Source organism: Fusarium sambucinum, chromosome II, assembly GCF_050947815.1.
Source record: "Fusarium sambucinum isolate potato_lamoka chromosome II, whole genome shotgun sequence".
Lineage (NCBI taxonomy): Eukaryota > Fungi > Ascomycota > Sordariomycetes > Hypocreales > Nectriaceae > Fusarium > Fusarium sambucinum.
This window is the reverse complement of record NC_139293.1, coordinates 5785417-5801280: the sequence shown is the minus strand read 5'-3', so window position 1 is coordinate 5801280 and position 15864 is coordinate 5785417. Positions and strand designations below refer to the sequence as shown.

The 15864-nt window shown below is 46.7% G+C and overlaps 8 protein-coding genes across 8 annotated transcripts; 5 read left to right on the top strand and 3 right to left on the bottom strand.

Moving 5' to 3' along the window:
- Window positions 1-64: 64 nt before the first annotated feature.
- On the bottom strand, window positions 65-1334 carry FSST1_008908 (uncharacterized protein; the record flags this gene model as incomplete). Its single annotated transcript, XM_083225836.1, has 3 exons — window positions 65-796; window positions 846-976; window positions 1022-1334. The coding sequence occupies 3 exons, from the start codon at window positions 1332-1334 to the stop codon at window positions 65-67; spliced, it is 1176 nt and encodes a 391-aa protein (XP_083084869.1).
- A 453-nt stretch (window positions 1335-1787) lies between these two features.
- Window positions 1788-3980, bottom strand: FSST1_008907 (uncharacterized protein; the record flags this gene model as incomplete). The annotated part of the gene is made up of 6 exons (XM_083225835.1): window positions 1788-2180; window positions 2337-2389; window positions 2438-2573; window positions 2620-3421; window positions 3468-3790; window positions 3837-3980. The coding sequence occupies 6 exons, from the start codon at window positions 3978-3980 to the stop codon at window positions 1788-1790; spliced, it is 1851 nt and encodes a 616-aa protein (XP_083084868.1).
- Window positions 3981-4670: 690 nt separating this feature from the next.
- Window positions 4671-6278, bottom strand: FSST1_008906 (uncharacterized protein; the record flags this gene model as incomplete). Its single annotated transcript, XM_083225834.1, has 5 exons — window positions 4671-4744; window positions 4795-5371; window positions 5419-5654; window positions 5703-5763; window positions 5811-6278. The coding sequence occupies 5 exons, from the start codon at window positions 6276-6278 to the stop codon at window positions 4671-4673; spliced, it is 1416 nt and encodes a 471-aa protein (XP_083084867.1).
- Window positions 6279-6912: 634 nt separating this feature from the next.
- FSST1_008905 (transcription factor domain-containing protein) lies at window positions 6913-9159 on the top strand (the record flags this gene model as incomplete). Its single annotated transcript, XM_083225832.1, has 5 exons — window positions 6913-7034; window positions 7089-7217; window positions 7270-7915; window positions 7962-8474; window positions 8518-9159. 5 exons carry the CDS (start codon window positions 6913-6915, stop codon window positions 9157-9159), a joined length of 2052 nt encoding a protein of 683 aa, XP_083084866.1.
- A 572-nt stretch (window positions 9160-9731) lies between these two features.
- FSST1_008904 (class I SAM-dependent methyltransferase) lies at window positions 9732-11388 on the top strand (the record flags this gene model as incomplete). The annotated part of the gene is made up of 2 exons (XM_083225831.1): window positions 9732-10683; window positions 10736-11388. 2 exons carry the CDS (start codon window positions 9732-9734, stop codon window positions 11386-11388), a joined length of 1605 nt encoding a protein of 534 aa, XP_083084865.1.
- Window positions 11389-12083: 695 nt separating this feature from the next.
- FSST1_008903 (uncharacterized protein) lies at window positions 12084-12987 on the top strand (the record flags this gene model as incomplete). The annotated part of the gene is made up of 2 exons (XM_083225830.1): window positions 12084-12900; window positions 12965-12987. 2 exons carry the CDS (start codon window positions 12084-12086, stop codon window positions 12985-12987), a joined length of 840 nt encoding a protein of 279 aa, XP_083084864.1.
- A 603-nt stretch (window positions 12988-13590) lies between these two features.
- Window positions 13591-14493, top strand: FSST1_008902 (uncharacterized protein; the record flags this gene model as incomplete). The annotated part of the gene is made up of 1 exon (XM_083225829.1): window positions 13591-14493. The coding sequence occupies one exon, from the start codon at window positions 13591-13593 to the stop codon at window positions 14491-14493; it is 903 nt and encodes a 300-aa protein (XP_083084863.1).
- A 323-nt stretch (window positions 14494-14816) lies between these two features.
- Window positions 14817-15611, top strand: FSST1_008901 (SDR family NAD(P)-dependent oxidoreductase; the record flags this gene model as incomplete). Its single annotated transcript, XM_083225828.1, has 1 exon — window positions 14817-15611. The coding sequence occupies one exon, from the start codon at window positions 14817-14819 to the stop codon at window positions 15609-15611; it is 795 nt and encodes a 264-aa protein (XP_083084862.1).
- Between the last annotated feature and the right edge of the window lie 253 nt (window positions 15612-15864).

The following is a 15864-nucleotide window of genomic DNA, read 5'->3' as shown; positions in this document are numbered from 1 at the left end:
CCTACACCGAACTGCTTACTCCTTCTCGGTATCCCCGATATATACGGGCAAGCGAAAACTAACATTACAAAATAATTTCGGCATCGCGAAGTTTGGAGAATGCTTCAATCCAACCCTCTGATGGATCTCGCTCCTCCTTGAAGCCTACGCTTCGTAACCTTTCCGCGCTCAATTGGCGATCAAATGTCAACCACCAGCCCACATTATCGAGTTGTTTCCTCCCTGCTCCGACACCTGCCGTTCTACCATACTCCCCCAAGAGATGACCATAGGTCTCGATGTATTCACTCGGCCGCTGACCCTCGGCATTCCCCGGCGCGACACCGACAAGCCCGAAAAACGACGCGATACGAGGCCACGCTTCCGCGAAAGTGGTCGGTTCCGCACGATCGAGCATGTTGATAATTTTGCCTCCGCACGATGACGGATTGAGTGCTGCGTGGATTGCGATACGGCCGAGAATACAAGACGACACGGACGTGAATCGCGCATGGTAGGCTTCCATATTCCCTGGAAACGCCACCTCTGCGCCCTTTCCGTTCTTCTTTGCATACAGAGAAAGATATTGCGCCCAGTGCAAGGCGAGGGAGTAATTCGAGCCAATTGCACTGAAGCCTACGACCACGTCGGGACAGACCTCGGTCCATGTCCATTCGCGACCGGCTGAAGCATCGGCGAGGATGCTGCGAAACCACGGGTAAGCGACCGTCTTTGCGTAATCCGCGGGTATAGTATCGGCCATGGATTCTTCAAGAGGAGGTGTGAAGATGCCACCGGGAATGTAGATACCGTAGCCCTACAAGAGTCAGTGATTGTACGTAAGTCAAAGGTAGAGAAAGCTATACCCTTGTGCCACCAGAGTAAACGACAGACTTGAGATTGGGAGAGAGTGCGTTGAGTGCGGTTGTGACATTGCGCATCATGCCACAATTAATCTTGCATTCCTCTTGGTGGTCCTCGTCATATGGTGCAAATACTGTCGCGGTAAGCAAAGGTCATTGTACGTCTTTGCAATGCTCACCAAAGTAAAAGACGTGGGTAGTTTTCTCGATTCCAGCCACGTTATCCCTCAATTGTTCTTTCAATTCACCACTCTTGAGATCTACACCAGACACTAGTCGAAGTTCTGGTCTTCCACCGGACTCTGCGGGCCAGAATGTTCGCTGTGCATCCAAGGGTCGATTGCTCACAGCTGTGACGCTTGTAAAGGTGTTAGGTGCAGGGTAGTTCGAGAGAAGTTGATTGACAGCAGCCCAGCCGACGAGGCCTGTTGCGCCAAAGACGACAGCATGGTTTTGAGGGGTAGACATTGTCAATTGCGAATTTGGTGTCATGCAAGGTGATGTTTAGTTAAGGCATGTAATATTTATTCGAGCGTTGTTCTCATACTGCAATGTTCTCATCATGGCTCATCGATCTCCACTGCCCAAAACAGCTCGCCGAACACGGCCTGACTCGTTTAGTAGACCTAGTGTCTTAGCGTTTGACTAACGCATAATCTTCTATATTGGACACGAGTGCTTGAACATTAGGATTAGCCTATCTATAGTTTTGAAGGCATTGTCAAAAGGACATAAAAACCCTGAAGAGAAAGTATTGGCCTTGAGCGGATAGCTTCATGGCTCGGCCCATGCATTCATTAAATTTCGAATCTCTATTGGTTAAAAATCATAGAGTTTATTGATAGGCAAAAGCATGAAAGATTGAACAATAATACCACAGATTAACTCAACCAAAAGTACCAAATATCGCTTAGCCAAGAGAGAAACAATAACCAGCTCAACCAACTACAGCATATAAACCATCGCAGCTACAGACAGAACAAGGCTAATAACGTTATTTCCAATCTTCACTCCGGCAGAGTCATCTTCTTTGCCATCCCCGCTACCACCAGTCCTCGACTCAGAAGACCAGTCACTCTCATTCCACTTCTCAAACGTCAGTCCAGAATCGAGTCTCAGCTTCAGGTCAAAGTCAGCAGCAGTAGCCTTTCGTGAACTCGTGGTTCCGTTCCAGCAGTGCTTATTGAAACACTCATCACATTGCTTGGGCAGGCCAATATCCACTCGTCGTAAGGAACCCTTGATAGCAGCACATGCTAGACAAGCGGGCCAGTTCTCATCGACACTTCCGTTACCGTATGTAGCAACCTGGAAGGCATTATCGAAAGCAATGTCCAGCTGGTTCGAGGTGAATTAAGCTTGCATGTACGAGTAGTTGGTATAGCCTGTCCACGGTGCATTAGGAAGCCAGAGAAGAAGAGGGGTCCCTTCACTGGCGTTGCACCCGAAGAACGTGGGCTGAAAAGAGAGGTTCTGAGCTACAATTGTATTCACGTCGGGAATTTCAGGGAACGGAATGTTGCCTTGAGAGGCGGCAATGGCCGTGTCTGAGTGATTATTAGCGTTAATCTTGTTCAAGGGTTTGTGCGGCGTACGTCTCAGGTTTGTTCCATTAACCCATCCATTAGGCGCGTCAGATGATGCCTCGTACACAATTATCAAGTCGAGTTTTCGTTCAGGAATGATCAAAGGGCGTAGAGGATTGGTATCCAGAGTAAGACTGCCATCGATCTAAACAAGTCAGCAAAGTTCTTTACGTAAGTCGATTGAAACCTACGAGTAGAAGCTCCGAAACATCTTTCATGTCCTCATTGTAGCCCTCGAAAGGGTTGGGATAAGTCGACCAAAGTGACTGGTTGAAGGTCAAGTCAAAGTATGAGGCCGTCTGGTTGGCCAGTTCCACCAACGGATTATCATATTCATCATCCGGGATGGGAACGTCGTTGATATCTGGGTTCACCTGCTGTCTCTTATCCAACCAACGCTTAGCAAATATTGGAACCCCATAGAAAGAGTCGATGAACCATGCGGTAAAAGCGTTGGTAGTGGTTCCTTGCATGAGAGTGAGTTTATCGAAGCCCTCTACGCACTCGCTTCTGTTCTGCGGTTTGCCGTCAGACATGGACGTGCCGAGATACTTCGTTGGTATGAAGGCTTGCACACGGCCACCAGCCCAAGACCCAAACTCGTAGGGTGTGACTTCATAGGCGGTCAAGTTGAAGAGGTTGGAGGTGTTGCGGGTTGGATACATGAGCTTTCCGATCTCAGGTGACTTGCCAGGTATGACCTCTGCAAAGCACATGATGGGCATAGGAGCATCGCCCATAGCAAAGGCTGTGCCATTGCTAGCAATGTCGGAGTAGTTACTAAAGAGTTGGTCCTCGGGAAGCCATGTTCCCCAGAACTGGCCAAAGGTATCACCAACAGACACTGGGAAGCCGGCTTCCAATTTGGCGCCGGTGTTTTCGAAGATAGTGTTGAGGAACTCTGTCTGGTTGCCATCGGGACCTTCAGCATATGAAGTTGAGAAGTTGGTAGCCTTTTGGATGTTGTCTGTTGTGGTGAAGTTGTTTGCCGCGCTGAATGGTAAGTATGGCGGATACTAAGATCGGAGTATGAACTTACAGGAGGCCGACAGTGACAGCACCACCACCTGACAGACCAGTGATGTAGGACAGAAGCTGAGCTAGACCTCCGGTACGAGCAGCAATCGCTGCATCGGAACGAGAATCAAAGGCCTTCCAGACACCAAGGCCACCTAGACCAGACTGCGTACCGCCACCCGAGACAGAAAGGCCAACAATTGGGACGTCATCTTCTTTGAGCTTGTCCATGTACTTATTGATGTCAAAATCATTGATTTTGGCTAGCTTCAGGTAGTCCTCTAAGTTGGACATCATCTGCTTTGCTCGAAGTTCTCTCCATGCACTTTCTTCGTCAGACAGGCCCTAGAATGGTTAGCATGTGTCATATGATAAGCTCTGTGATGCCTACATCTTTGGCAGCGCGAATCTCCAAATCTCTCGGACATTGTGTGTAGACGGGGATATAAGGATCAGCGCCAGCGCTTCCCTGAGCCAACGCAAGGCTAGAGTATGCAGAAAGAAGGAACAAATGTTTCGACAAAGAGAGATGCATCTTGAAACTTGTAGGTGCAACTAAGGTCAGAATCACAACGGTTTACGATTGAGAGACGTTGGGAAAGGTTTGGCATGTAGCCGCACACTGGGTTTTAATATCATGAGCCGTAACCATACTACGTAAAAAGCATACCAGCAAATTGCCTCCTTTGCCATCAATCCAGCCAGCGGTACTCTGATGCCGGCGGGGTTAACGAGACTTTCCCACTAACAAACTCCACGAAACTCAATGGCGAGCTCCAGCCAACGAGAACAACGAGGATCTGGGGTAAGCCGCCTCAATGCCTAATTTAGCGTCCGCAGCAGCGATGCATCTGGAGGCGTAACGAATGCGAGAACAGCCACGGGTTGAGGTTTTGCTGAGATGCAGCTGTTATGTCTTGGCAGAGGAATGGTGCCGTAAGCCCGAACAACTTCGGGTTCTGGGACATTCGCAAACGAGCTTGATACGTTAGACTGTTCCGTTATAGACTGGACAAGTCTGGTAGAGGCGAATTGCCATGGCGTTGCAATTCGGGTCTCGCGCTGTAGCCGATATTAGGTAAAGACTAACTTTTGTCTATTCCTTCTATGGTAAACCATTCAACATATGCATCTTTGATACCTTTTATGCCTCTAGTCCAAAATGCCATCCCTCTGTTTATCCCGTTAACCCTAATCTTAATTGTCTCACACGATAAAACATAATCTACTGTTTCCAAGTTCTGCTGAATCTCGAAATTAATAAGACAAAAACGCCCGCAACGAGGGATAGACTTGTGGCTTTTGACCATTAGCGGCGTATTGGTCTTTGGTAAAAGGAGTTTACTTACTGACAGTAAACGCCCATCCTACCCCAATACCATCAATCATGGGAACTACTCCACCAACACTTATGGCACCAAAGCTGTACTGAATGACATATTTGCCCGTGATCACAGCAGTTCTATGTGCAGGACGTACTTCTATAAAAGTGTCAGCAAGAACAACATAGCAAAGAAACTTCAGCTTACCAGCAGCAAATGTATTCAATCCACTGAACGACGCCATAAGTCCAAATCCTTCAATGAATGAACTGATAATCGGTAACGCCATGCCGCCTATTCTATTCTGAACACTCCATCCGTAAAGCAGAGTACCAAGAGGTAAGATGATGAGAATACTGGGCAAGCTGCTGTTCAGTCGATCTTCGGGACACCTTTCTCCATTTCGCTTGCGTATATATCGTTTGACGACAATATCAGAAATCTTACCACCCACTGTGCTTCCAACAAGAAAGCCTGCTCCTGGGGCAAGATAGAATAACCCGCTGGAAAGAGGGGAGTCGAGCTTAAAGCGAGGGTTGATGACGCGGCGGACAGAACTGAGAAGCCCATATTGGTTGAAACCCAAGAGACCGCAAGCGATATTCTATCCATGTCAGCTAGGTTTTATCTTGCAAGTCGTACAGTACTCACTGCGATGATGACCTTGGGGTATGAGTATTGACAAAACACGTGCATAGGGTTGAATGTTTGGACGATTTCTCTCCTTGTTCGAGGGCGTGGCTCGACGAGTTTTGGATTCTCGACTTCACTTGCTCGAGGGATGAACAACACAGAAAGAATGAGACCGAAGAGAGACATGCCGGCTTCCACGCCGTATATAACCCTCCAGCTAGTATATGTAGCAATTACACTACCGAGGAGAGGGGCTGCAAGAGATCAGTCAGAGCATTGGGTGTCATCCTGGGTTGACTTACCAATCGTGTTGGCAGAAACACAACTTCCTAGAAAGAAACCCACAGCTGTCCCACGAACCGTCTATTGATGGTTAGTTACGATTCTCTCCCATCTTTCCAATTACTTACAGGATCAAAGATGTCTGCAAGGATAGTCTGTCCTGCTACCAAAAAGAACGGTCCTGCAGTTCCACCAAGAACCCAAAGAGATGCAAATCCAGCTAGATTGGGGACCAAAGCACATCCAATTGCACAGAGACAAAGTACAGCATTTGCAGCAAGATATGCAGATTTTCGACCGATGATAGTACTGATCGGCAACCAAATTAGTCCTGACAGAGCTTGTGCGACGAAAACTCCAGCGTTGACTGTTGTGATAGTAGTCATGGGTATGTTCAGGTCCGAGGCCACTTCGATGGTGGCAGGCATGATGGCCGTGCTCCAGAAAGTCATGGGCAGAGGCATCCAGCAGACGACAAAGAGGATGACCCATTTTCGCCAAGAGGGTATAGAGGCAACATCGTCGTCTATTGCTCTGACTTCTGGCTGAGGTGATACCTCTGGGGCTGCTAACGTTTCGGTTTTTGGCTTACTCATAGCGAATGTTTCCGAATGGTAAAGAGACAGTAGTGCATATGGATGGGAAACTTATAATAAAAATTACAATGAAAAGCAACAAAAATTACTTTATAAATTTGCGAAAAATATACAGAAAAGAGTGTCTGGTCCTACTCTAACTGATGAACCTAAAGTCTAAGAGAGTTCTAAGAAGAGTTTTAATAAAACACAACTTCTCTTTTAAGAAGAGTCATCTTACTTATTACAATGGCGACATGTGGATCTTCCAAGACTTCATTAAGCGGTGTCGGCTCCTTCAAGTATGATTATCATCATTCATCTAAAACCCGGTCAATTCCCATAATCTATTCGGCCTAACACTCAGATCCGCCGATGAACCCGAGGTTAGTATAGGATTGCTGACTCATCACGGCCAAATTCAATTTTCTGGCCGCAAAGTTTCGGCTTCTTGCACCGTTATTCCCATCTTTCTCAGCGCGTCACGCGAGCAACCGTTGAACAAAGCAAGTCAATCGCTGACTGTAAATGGAAGCTTGCAGATCTTAGCGGGGGAGTAAATCGAGTCATCAGATTGGTTAAGATCCTCTGCGACCCTGCGTTACCGAAACCCGATCTTTCGAATTTATCGACCTTGACAATCTCGGGTTACGCCATGACTTCCAATGGTGAGAGCCCTCGCGATTCCGAGCTTGAAAGTAGAGATGATCTCGGCTCTTCGAACGTTACGCCTTTGAGCACCGCAGAAAAGCGTCAGAGAAAGACAAAGTCTACGGCGTAAGTGAGACGCCTCTTAATCTAAAAGAGGCTTTTTTACTAACTCAACTGTAGATGTCGAAGGTGTCACGCACGTAAAGTTAAATGTTCTGGCGGTCAACCATGTCAGAATTGTCGACAGGCGAGTAAAGGTGCCGAATGCTCTTATCCACGTAAGAATAGACTTGTCAAAGTCAGCCAGCAGTATGGTATATTCCCCTCCTCAATCTTCTATTATTCTCATCAATCGCTACAGGTATATTGATGATCTCGTTGCTGAGAATGAGCGCCTCCGTAATCAAAATACAGACCCCAAAGCACATCCCGAGACGACTATCTCAGACGTGGCCATACCTTCTACCAACCAAATAGAAGCACCTTCAACATTACAGGGCACCTTGTTAGAAGAGAGGCCCTGGTTCTTTGACATGAATGTTCTTCATACCCCTGTGCTCATCGGCGAAGCTTCCGATGCTGCCTTTGCGACTCGCTTTCGGCAAGCCATCTCCGAGCCGGGACATAGCCACATACCGAGAGTCAACTACGCGCCAGATGAGACATTGCTTGTTCTTTCAGATGAAGATTGTCCTTGGCCCATACCATCCCGGGCACGGCTTCTCGTGAACGTTGCGTTAAAGTACGTCAGCAGGAGCTATTACATTGTACGCAAAAGTCAGATATTGGAAGGACTTGAACAGACAATTCTGAACCCTCACTCTACAGATTCACTCCTAAAGAGCAAATTGTGGGTTCTTTTTGCTATTGGAGAGATGTACTCGACTAGGACAGCGGCAAAGGACAGGAACTTTCCTGGTATGGCGTACTTTGCCAGGGCCACAAGGATACTTCGTATTATTAGTGAAAGACCACGGATTGATGCCATCGAAATTCGCCTGCTTCTTGTAAGTGCCGTACTCAAGTATGGAAGATACTTAGCTGACCTCTCAGTCATTTTACTCACTCGCCCTGAATCGCCGCTACACCGCCTACGCTCTAGCAGGCTCATCAGTTCGACTCAGTGTAGTGATGGGTCTGAATCTGAACGTCCCAGAATCACAGCTCCGCGATGCCGGCGCCCGAGAACACAGGAATCGCGTATGGTGGACAGCCTACAGCTTCGATCGCATGTGGGCATCCAGACTCGGTCATCCTGTAGCTATACGCGAGGATGAAATACAAGTTGACTTACCGACCGATCCGGTTCTTGAGATACCTTCAGATGATTTTACAGACTCGTCGTATTTCATCGCCAGTATACGACTTGCAAGTCTAGCTGCGAAGGTAATTAATTCGATCTATACGAGGAGGCCACAACAGAAGACCCTCTCGCAAAGGGTACAAGAAGCACTAAAAGATTTGAGGGCGTTTGTGGAAGAGTTACCGGCACATCTTCACATTGAACCTACTGATGCTCCTGAACCAAGTCCCAAGCCTCTGTCATTACATCTATACTTTAACCAAGTAAGTGGTTTACCAAAAGGCTGAACGTAGCTGATCAATCCAGGTTGCCATCACGGCTACTAGACCTATCCTTCTTCATGTCCTACGAACCCACGTAGCGGCATGGAACGCGCAACCGCGTACCGAGCCCCAAATTCCAGTCTCGGCAATGACACTCTCAGAAGCCTGCGTCCGCTGCGCACGACACTCGTGCCGGCTACTGATCGAATGCTGGATTGACGGTTCTTTTGCAACCTTTGACTACTTCTACACGCAATATCTCTTCGCAGCAGCAACAGTGCTTGCGATATCGAGCCTCATCGATGGGAAAGAGTCACGCAGCGATAAGGAGCAATTCGAATCAGCCGCACAATTCCTTGCCCAACTCAAAGAGAACGGAAACTTTGCAGCGGAGGAATTTTGTAGACATATTGATGCGATGAAAGTTTGCATGGCGACACGACAGGGACAGTTCGCGCCAGACGCGGTGATTCAACAGTTTGAGGGGATTGATGTAGGAGGGTTTTCCAACCCGACGGCCGGGATGGCGCTGTCGGAACCTTCATTACAGGAACTCTTGTCGCAACCGGTGCTTGACTTGCAATTTATTGATGCATCAATGTATCAAGATGGAGCGCAAGGGCTGTATTGGCCCGATATAAGCCCCGAGAGTTGGACCACCAATGCCTGGACGCCAGGTGGATAAAGATACCCTGGGTCTGTGTATAGATGATAGTGTGGTGATTACTTCTCGTATAAAAGTGTGGTTAATGTTGTAGGTTTAGATACACTCAAGTCAACCTGTTTCGAAATAGCCTCTATGAAACTGAGGTATTTTGGCCGGTAAACCTCGGCGTCTCGGGATATTAGTTTGAATGACAGATATTGCTTACTTAAAATATTGCTTACATATTGGTAAATATACATCAGTATTATCAGGAGACATGTTGTCACAAGTCGATAGAGACTGGAAATGTGGTGTGACTGTTGACTCTTAGCAAACGCGGGCACGTATCGGAAGCTCGGCTTGGAGATTTGCCCCGTGGGGTCTAGGTCGAAGACATGGTTAACGTCACTCACATGCTTGTACTGTACAAGTTAGCTTGCGGCTCCGAGACATGAACTACCCAAAACGTCAACCCCATTTTCAGAAATGGTGAGATTATCGAGGCATATAAATACTCCCTTGGCACCCGTAGCTCTAAGCTCTTCTCACCACGACTACAACCAATTTTCCATATCATATCTTATCTTTGTCTTTCTTATCTTGACCCAACCATGTCCGTTGTACAACCCATCATCAGGGACGAACTATTCCTCCAAGATGATGACGGCTGGGATTCAGTACATCATATTGAATGGGAAATTGACGCCAACTTCTTCACAGGTAATAACACAAGACCCAGAACGCCATTTTGCAAAGCCACAGCAGACCATCAAATCGTCATCGCCCGCGCCGCAGCGCTCATAATCCGCGCATCTCTCAACAACATTCCAATGGATATCCCGGACTTTGATCCTACCACACTTACAGGCCCGAGAAAGAGCTTGTACCAATGGATGACTGCCTATAACACATCCCAGGCGGGGAAATTGGTGTTGAGTGATGTTACCATGACTGCCATGATTGAGACCCTTTCCTCGTTATCAAAACTGGATCGTGAGGGCGAGATTCTTGATAAAATTGGTCCCAATATCGGTGGTATTCTCCAGGGAAAGGTTGATCCTATCGATTTAATGGTTCAAAGCGACAGGATCCATCACATGCAGGACGGTATGGAGCTGATGTTGAAAATGAAGACGCACCTTGGAGAATATCTATCGCATTTCGCAACCAAGAAACCCGTTCAAAATGTTCTCGAAGTCGGAGCTAGCACAAGCAACATGACAGAAACACTCTTCAATGCCTTTCCTGTCGAAGAAAGCATTGTTTATACCCTCGCAGACCGATCGCTTCCAATACTGGAGCAGATGAAAGCCTCACTGAGGGGTTCGTTTAAGCTCAAAGCTCTCGACATCAACCAGGATTCACTTGAACAGGGTTTTAGTACAGGGTCTTTCGACGTGGTAATCGTCAACAATATTCTATACGCAGCCAATTCTTTGGTAGGGGCTCTGAAGAATCTTCGCAGACTTATCACCCCTGGCGGCGTCCTCGTCCTTGTAGGACTTTCAAGTATGTCTCCAGCCTATAATCTGATATTCGGTATGAATGAGAATATGTGGTCAGGTAAGCGCACCCATGTGTCATTTGAATAGAATGTTTACTAACAACACTGGAGACGAACGATTTGAGCCATTGGATTATCCTTCTGTAAGCGAGTGGAACAAGGCTTTGCAGAGAAACAACTTTAGCACACTCGAGCCGGCGACGAGAACATTTGATTTTATAGGGCAGTCATCATACTGTTTGGTTTCAACAGCCCTTGCATCTACTCAGAATCTAATGATCAACATTCTACCTTGTACTCAGGGTGACCTTCTCAGCTTCGCGAACCAGCTATCGACCGCTCTTGCAGAAGAAAACACAGCATCGATTATCTCACCAACATTCCCTGATGACATCTCGCCTCGTTTCATCTACGCTGTTATTGATGACGGTTCTACTCCTCTAACGGAGTATGAGAAGCTCATCGAGGCCAAGAATATTTTGTGGATCAGCTTGAAGACAGATGATGCCGAGCCTCGTGACATGGCAGTGGTGCAACGCTTTGCGCACCATGCTCATAAAGCTAACAAAAAGATCAAAATTGTTACACTCGATGTCAAGCAGAAGTTTCCAGATCATGCGGATATCTTGAAAGTAGTTACACGAATCATTCGAGTCTCGTTTCAAGAAGGTCGAGGCACCCGGACGGAACTTGAATACGAGTATGTCAATGGCCAGGTGTTTGTACCGCGTGTGCGTTTGGAATTAGCTGGTAAGATAGGATAGGATAAGACCCTAAAACACGATTCACTGTGTTTGTATTTCTCATTACTCTGGAGGAAATTTCTTTTTATTAAGTTATAAATGATGGGAAACCTTATAAGGCCAAGCTTTGGGAGTTCATTCGTGTATCAAATAAGCTCATAGGCAACCACACTTCAAGGAGCCTGATTAAATCTTATCTCTGAAAAACGAAAGCTTGGTGGATATAATTTTGTACAAATTGACTTCATCATCTTATTTAATGACCGCAGTGAATCAACATAAGAGCATTTAGACAAATACACATTTTATAATATCGCAATTATGAACTTATTCATTGTTTAAAACTCTTCGGGTATAGAGAGGTATATAGAGTTTCATTGTCTTGAATATACATAAAGACAATTGCTTCTCACAACCTTTCACATTTACTTCCCCTTCCCATCCATTACTACACGCTGACCTTCATAGTATTTATCTCTTGTACGCCTCTCTGCTCAATCAATATGTTCGAAACGTCGCATAACCAGGAGACTGTTCTCCAAACTTGTTCATACCATCGAAGCCGATATTATTTCCCGTTACTTGAGACAAACCCCAGCAAGATTCCTGACACATTGTTTGAGGGATTGTTAGCCTCATCATCTTTAGCCCAGGCAGATTCAAACAATACGCAACCAATTTGCAATCTGCCTCCGGAGATTATTTCCAGTATCTCAATGCTGCTCGACGTCATGTCATTTCATTCTTTTCGAAGTGCCAATCGCCAAACGCGTGCCATATTGAATGAGATTCCTCAATATCGGCATGTCGCACAGCACGGCTCCGAGGGCATCAAGGCACTTGCTCGAACAGGTATGAGTCGCCATGTCACGTATCAAGACCTCTATCATGCTCTTATCAATGGGGAATGCACATTGTGTGGAGAGTTTGGAGGTCTCCTCTTCCTCCCGACCTGCACTCGCTGCTGCTACAATTGCCTTCGTGAGGAACCAGAGTTGGCTGTGGTGGGAATCGATGATATTTACTGCCCCGCTATATTCGGGGATATGTCCAACAAAATGGGCTATCGCTATCTGGAAACCCAAAACTGGGCCAACCCCACGATGATGCTGAACAAGACTTTAGGTATACCGGCCGTTGACATGTGCGAAGAGATTCGGTGGCTTGACTCTATCCAAGGCAATCTCGGAGCCGCTTTCCATCGAGGTTGGTTGCACTATCGCTCAGCAGCATGCATCGTATACCCTACTCTCGACCAAGATACAATGAAGGTTGAGCGTGGAGTAAGTTGCAAGGGGTGTGAGAAAGCATTCGTCAAGGACTGTTTCGAGGCTTCCGGCCAAGGCTGGGATATTCCTGACATCCCCTCGGATTGTGTAGATCGCGATTTATCTTTCTCTGCAGCTGGCTTCCAGAAGCATTTTGAGTCCTGTGAGCATGCTCAAAAGATCTGGGAGGATAGTGAGTACGGATCAAAAGGCACCAAAGACTCGCAGACTATAAAGAATGGAGGACGGCATCTCAGGCGGGCGGGTATGTCTAGATATATACACTGTCATGGGAATGATTTAAGTGTTTTACTTAAGAAAGTATCTAGTTGGCGATGTTTCGGTGTTTTGATGGAGATGGATCAGGATGGGATATTGTACAGTTAGGATGAGAATGGAGCAACGAATCAGACAAGGAAATATTGCAAAAATACACAACTCTACTGCATCTGTCTGGCCTGCGTTTGCTTGCTCATGAAGAATTACTCGGATGAATTTATTGGCATTTTCTTTATTTATTGATAATTTGATATGGTATCCAGCTTTCAACATGCGACCATCGATAGAAGAGGAATACCATTCAAGCACTGCCTCTCTTAGTCGGCCTATGTCATACAAGGATATCGGGGTTGGGATCCATCTCGCTATCGCTTACAGACGCTCTAACTGTTTTCGTTAACCCATTCGAAGTTGAGAACCACTCGGAGCTATAATCGGAGTCTCCTATTGGTTGAACAAGGACATTCCTAAGGCTGAGACGTTGCCATGCAAATGCCGTTCTACCCGATGACGAAGTGGCCGATCCAAGTGGAAGTTAAATGGATTCTGGAGATTGATATAAGATGACAGTTCTGCTCTCAACTTGGAGTCTGGATCATATCAGTTCATTCACAATCTAAGACTAGCATATTATTACTCCTCCCATCAATAATTTATTTCTTCATTCACATTCATAATGTCTTCCAGCAAAGAAGCAGAGCATATCGCCAACCAGGCTCAGCCTCAACAACCTCCAGCTCCTGCATACAGCGAAGCTGGTCCCTCATCACAAGCTGGTCCCCAATCGAACGACAAGGTTCCTACTGCAGAAAACCCCTTCAACTTTCCTGAAACTTCTCTTCCCACATATTCTGAAGTCTCAACAAGCAAGGAAGCTCCCATCGCCATCCCTCAAGAGACACCTTCTCAAACATCCCCATTTCTCAAGGCTTATGCGCCCGCACTTCTTGGCCATGGTATTACTCAAGAAGCTTGGTCTGCTTTTCTGGATACTATCTCGGCTTTCATGACTGCCAAAGTCGGTGAAAAGGCTATTAATCATGCTGGAGACGTGGCCAAGACCATGGGTCAGCAACCAGTGTCGTATGTCAAGGGAGTCGGAAATCATGCCAAAAGCGTTGGAAAGAACATCGCTGCGAATGCAAAGAAGGGAAACATCCTTGGCGCAGCATTTGGAGTTATTGGTGGTGCTATATCTATCCCCGTGGGCGCCGCCTTTGGTGCAGTGGGAACTATTGTTGGACTACCTGGACGCACAATTGCAGCGGCAGTAAAGAAGCCCAAGACGCCTGCTGAAAGAGCTGTCGCGTATGTCGCTGTTGCGAATCATGACTGGTTGAACAAGAGAGGTCTTCATGCTACTCTGGTCAACACCGAGCAGCTTTCAGAGGTTGTCGGGGTCTCTGCCAAGGCTTTATTGGAAGCTTCAGCGGAAGGAAATAAGAGTTCTGGACCTTTGGGACCTATGAGTGCTTTGAGTGAGCATATCGCTCATCTTGAGGTGAAGGGACCTGGTGTTGTTGATATTGGAACAGAGACATGGTGGTTGACTGTGGTTCAGATTGAGACTTCTTCATGAGTTTAGTTGTCTCTTTATTGTTCACTTCTCTTTATTCTCTAGATTTATTCATATTTTCTTAATATCTTCATTTACTTGGTTATTTGCGCTGTTGATTAAATTTGGGTCACGATTATTTACCCCGCATGCGCTGCAAAAAGTGACACCTCGTGAACTAAAATAAACTCGCGTCAGCCGATTTCGCTCACAAGACGCAAAAAAGGCTGAGTTAACCAGCACATGCCACTATTCCTTGACTTTATTTATCTACCTATATCTCGGATTACTTCCTCAATTTCTTTGGTAGCGCAAACTCTACTGAGTTAGGCTCATCTCAAAACGCCATGGCTCCAAGCTCACAAGCCGTTTCAAGCTATCTTTCTAGCCTCTTCAGCCTCGCCGGCAAAGTCGCTGTCGTCACAGGAGGAAGTTCCGGAATAGGAAGAGAGATGGCAATCGCCTTGGGCCGCTCTGGATGTCGGATTGTTCTCATTGCGCGAAGGCCGAAACCGCTGCAAGATACCATTGATCATCTTGCTGATCTGCATGTCACTGCAGAAGCTATCGTTGCCGATCTTGGGGACCAGACTTCTGTGAGAGATGCCATTCAAGCTATCAAGGCGACTGTCGGATCACCTGATATCCTCGTCAATGCAGCGGCTGTCAATTATAGACCTCACATGAACGATCTTTCCCAAGGAGCCTGGGATGAAACAATTGCTGTCAACCTGACTGCACCCTTCACTCTTGGTCAAGCATTTGGACCAAAGATGGCAGAGAATGGCTGGGGTCGTATCATCAACATCATTAGCCAACAGGCGTTCCGATCGTACGGCAATAGCGGTGCATATGGAGCCTCCAAAGCAGGTCTCTTGGGTCTGACACGATCACAAGCAGAAGCATGGTCTCGACATGGTGTTCTCTGCAATGCCATCGCACCAGGCGTCGTCGATACGCCCATGACTCGTGTTGCGTTCAATGACCCTGCAAAGGCCGAGGCTCATGCAGCAAGGACCATGACAGGAAGGAATGGTCTGCCAAGAGATTTTGCGGGGGTTGCTGTGTATCTGGCGAGTGATGCAAGTGCTGCAGTTACGGGGCAGACAATCTTTGTGGATGGTGGTTATTCTTCCACATGACTAGAGGAACGGTATCTTAGAATTGGATAGGCGTCAGTAATACCAAGAAGCTCATTAGACGGCAACTAGGGGGGTCATTTTCTTTTACTTGAACAATAATCTCACAAGTTTGGTGTAATGGAGTGGGTTTCAGAGTGTTTGAATTATATCCTTTACAGCTCAACAAAATTCTGATCCGTTACAACCTGTACTTCATGTTGGTCAGCCTCAATACAGAAACTTGGGTATCTTTGATAGATAAAAGACCTCTGAC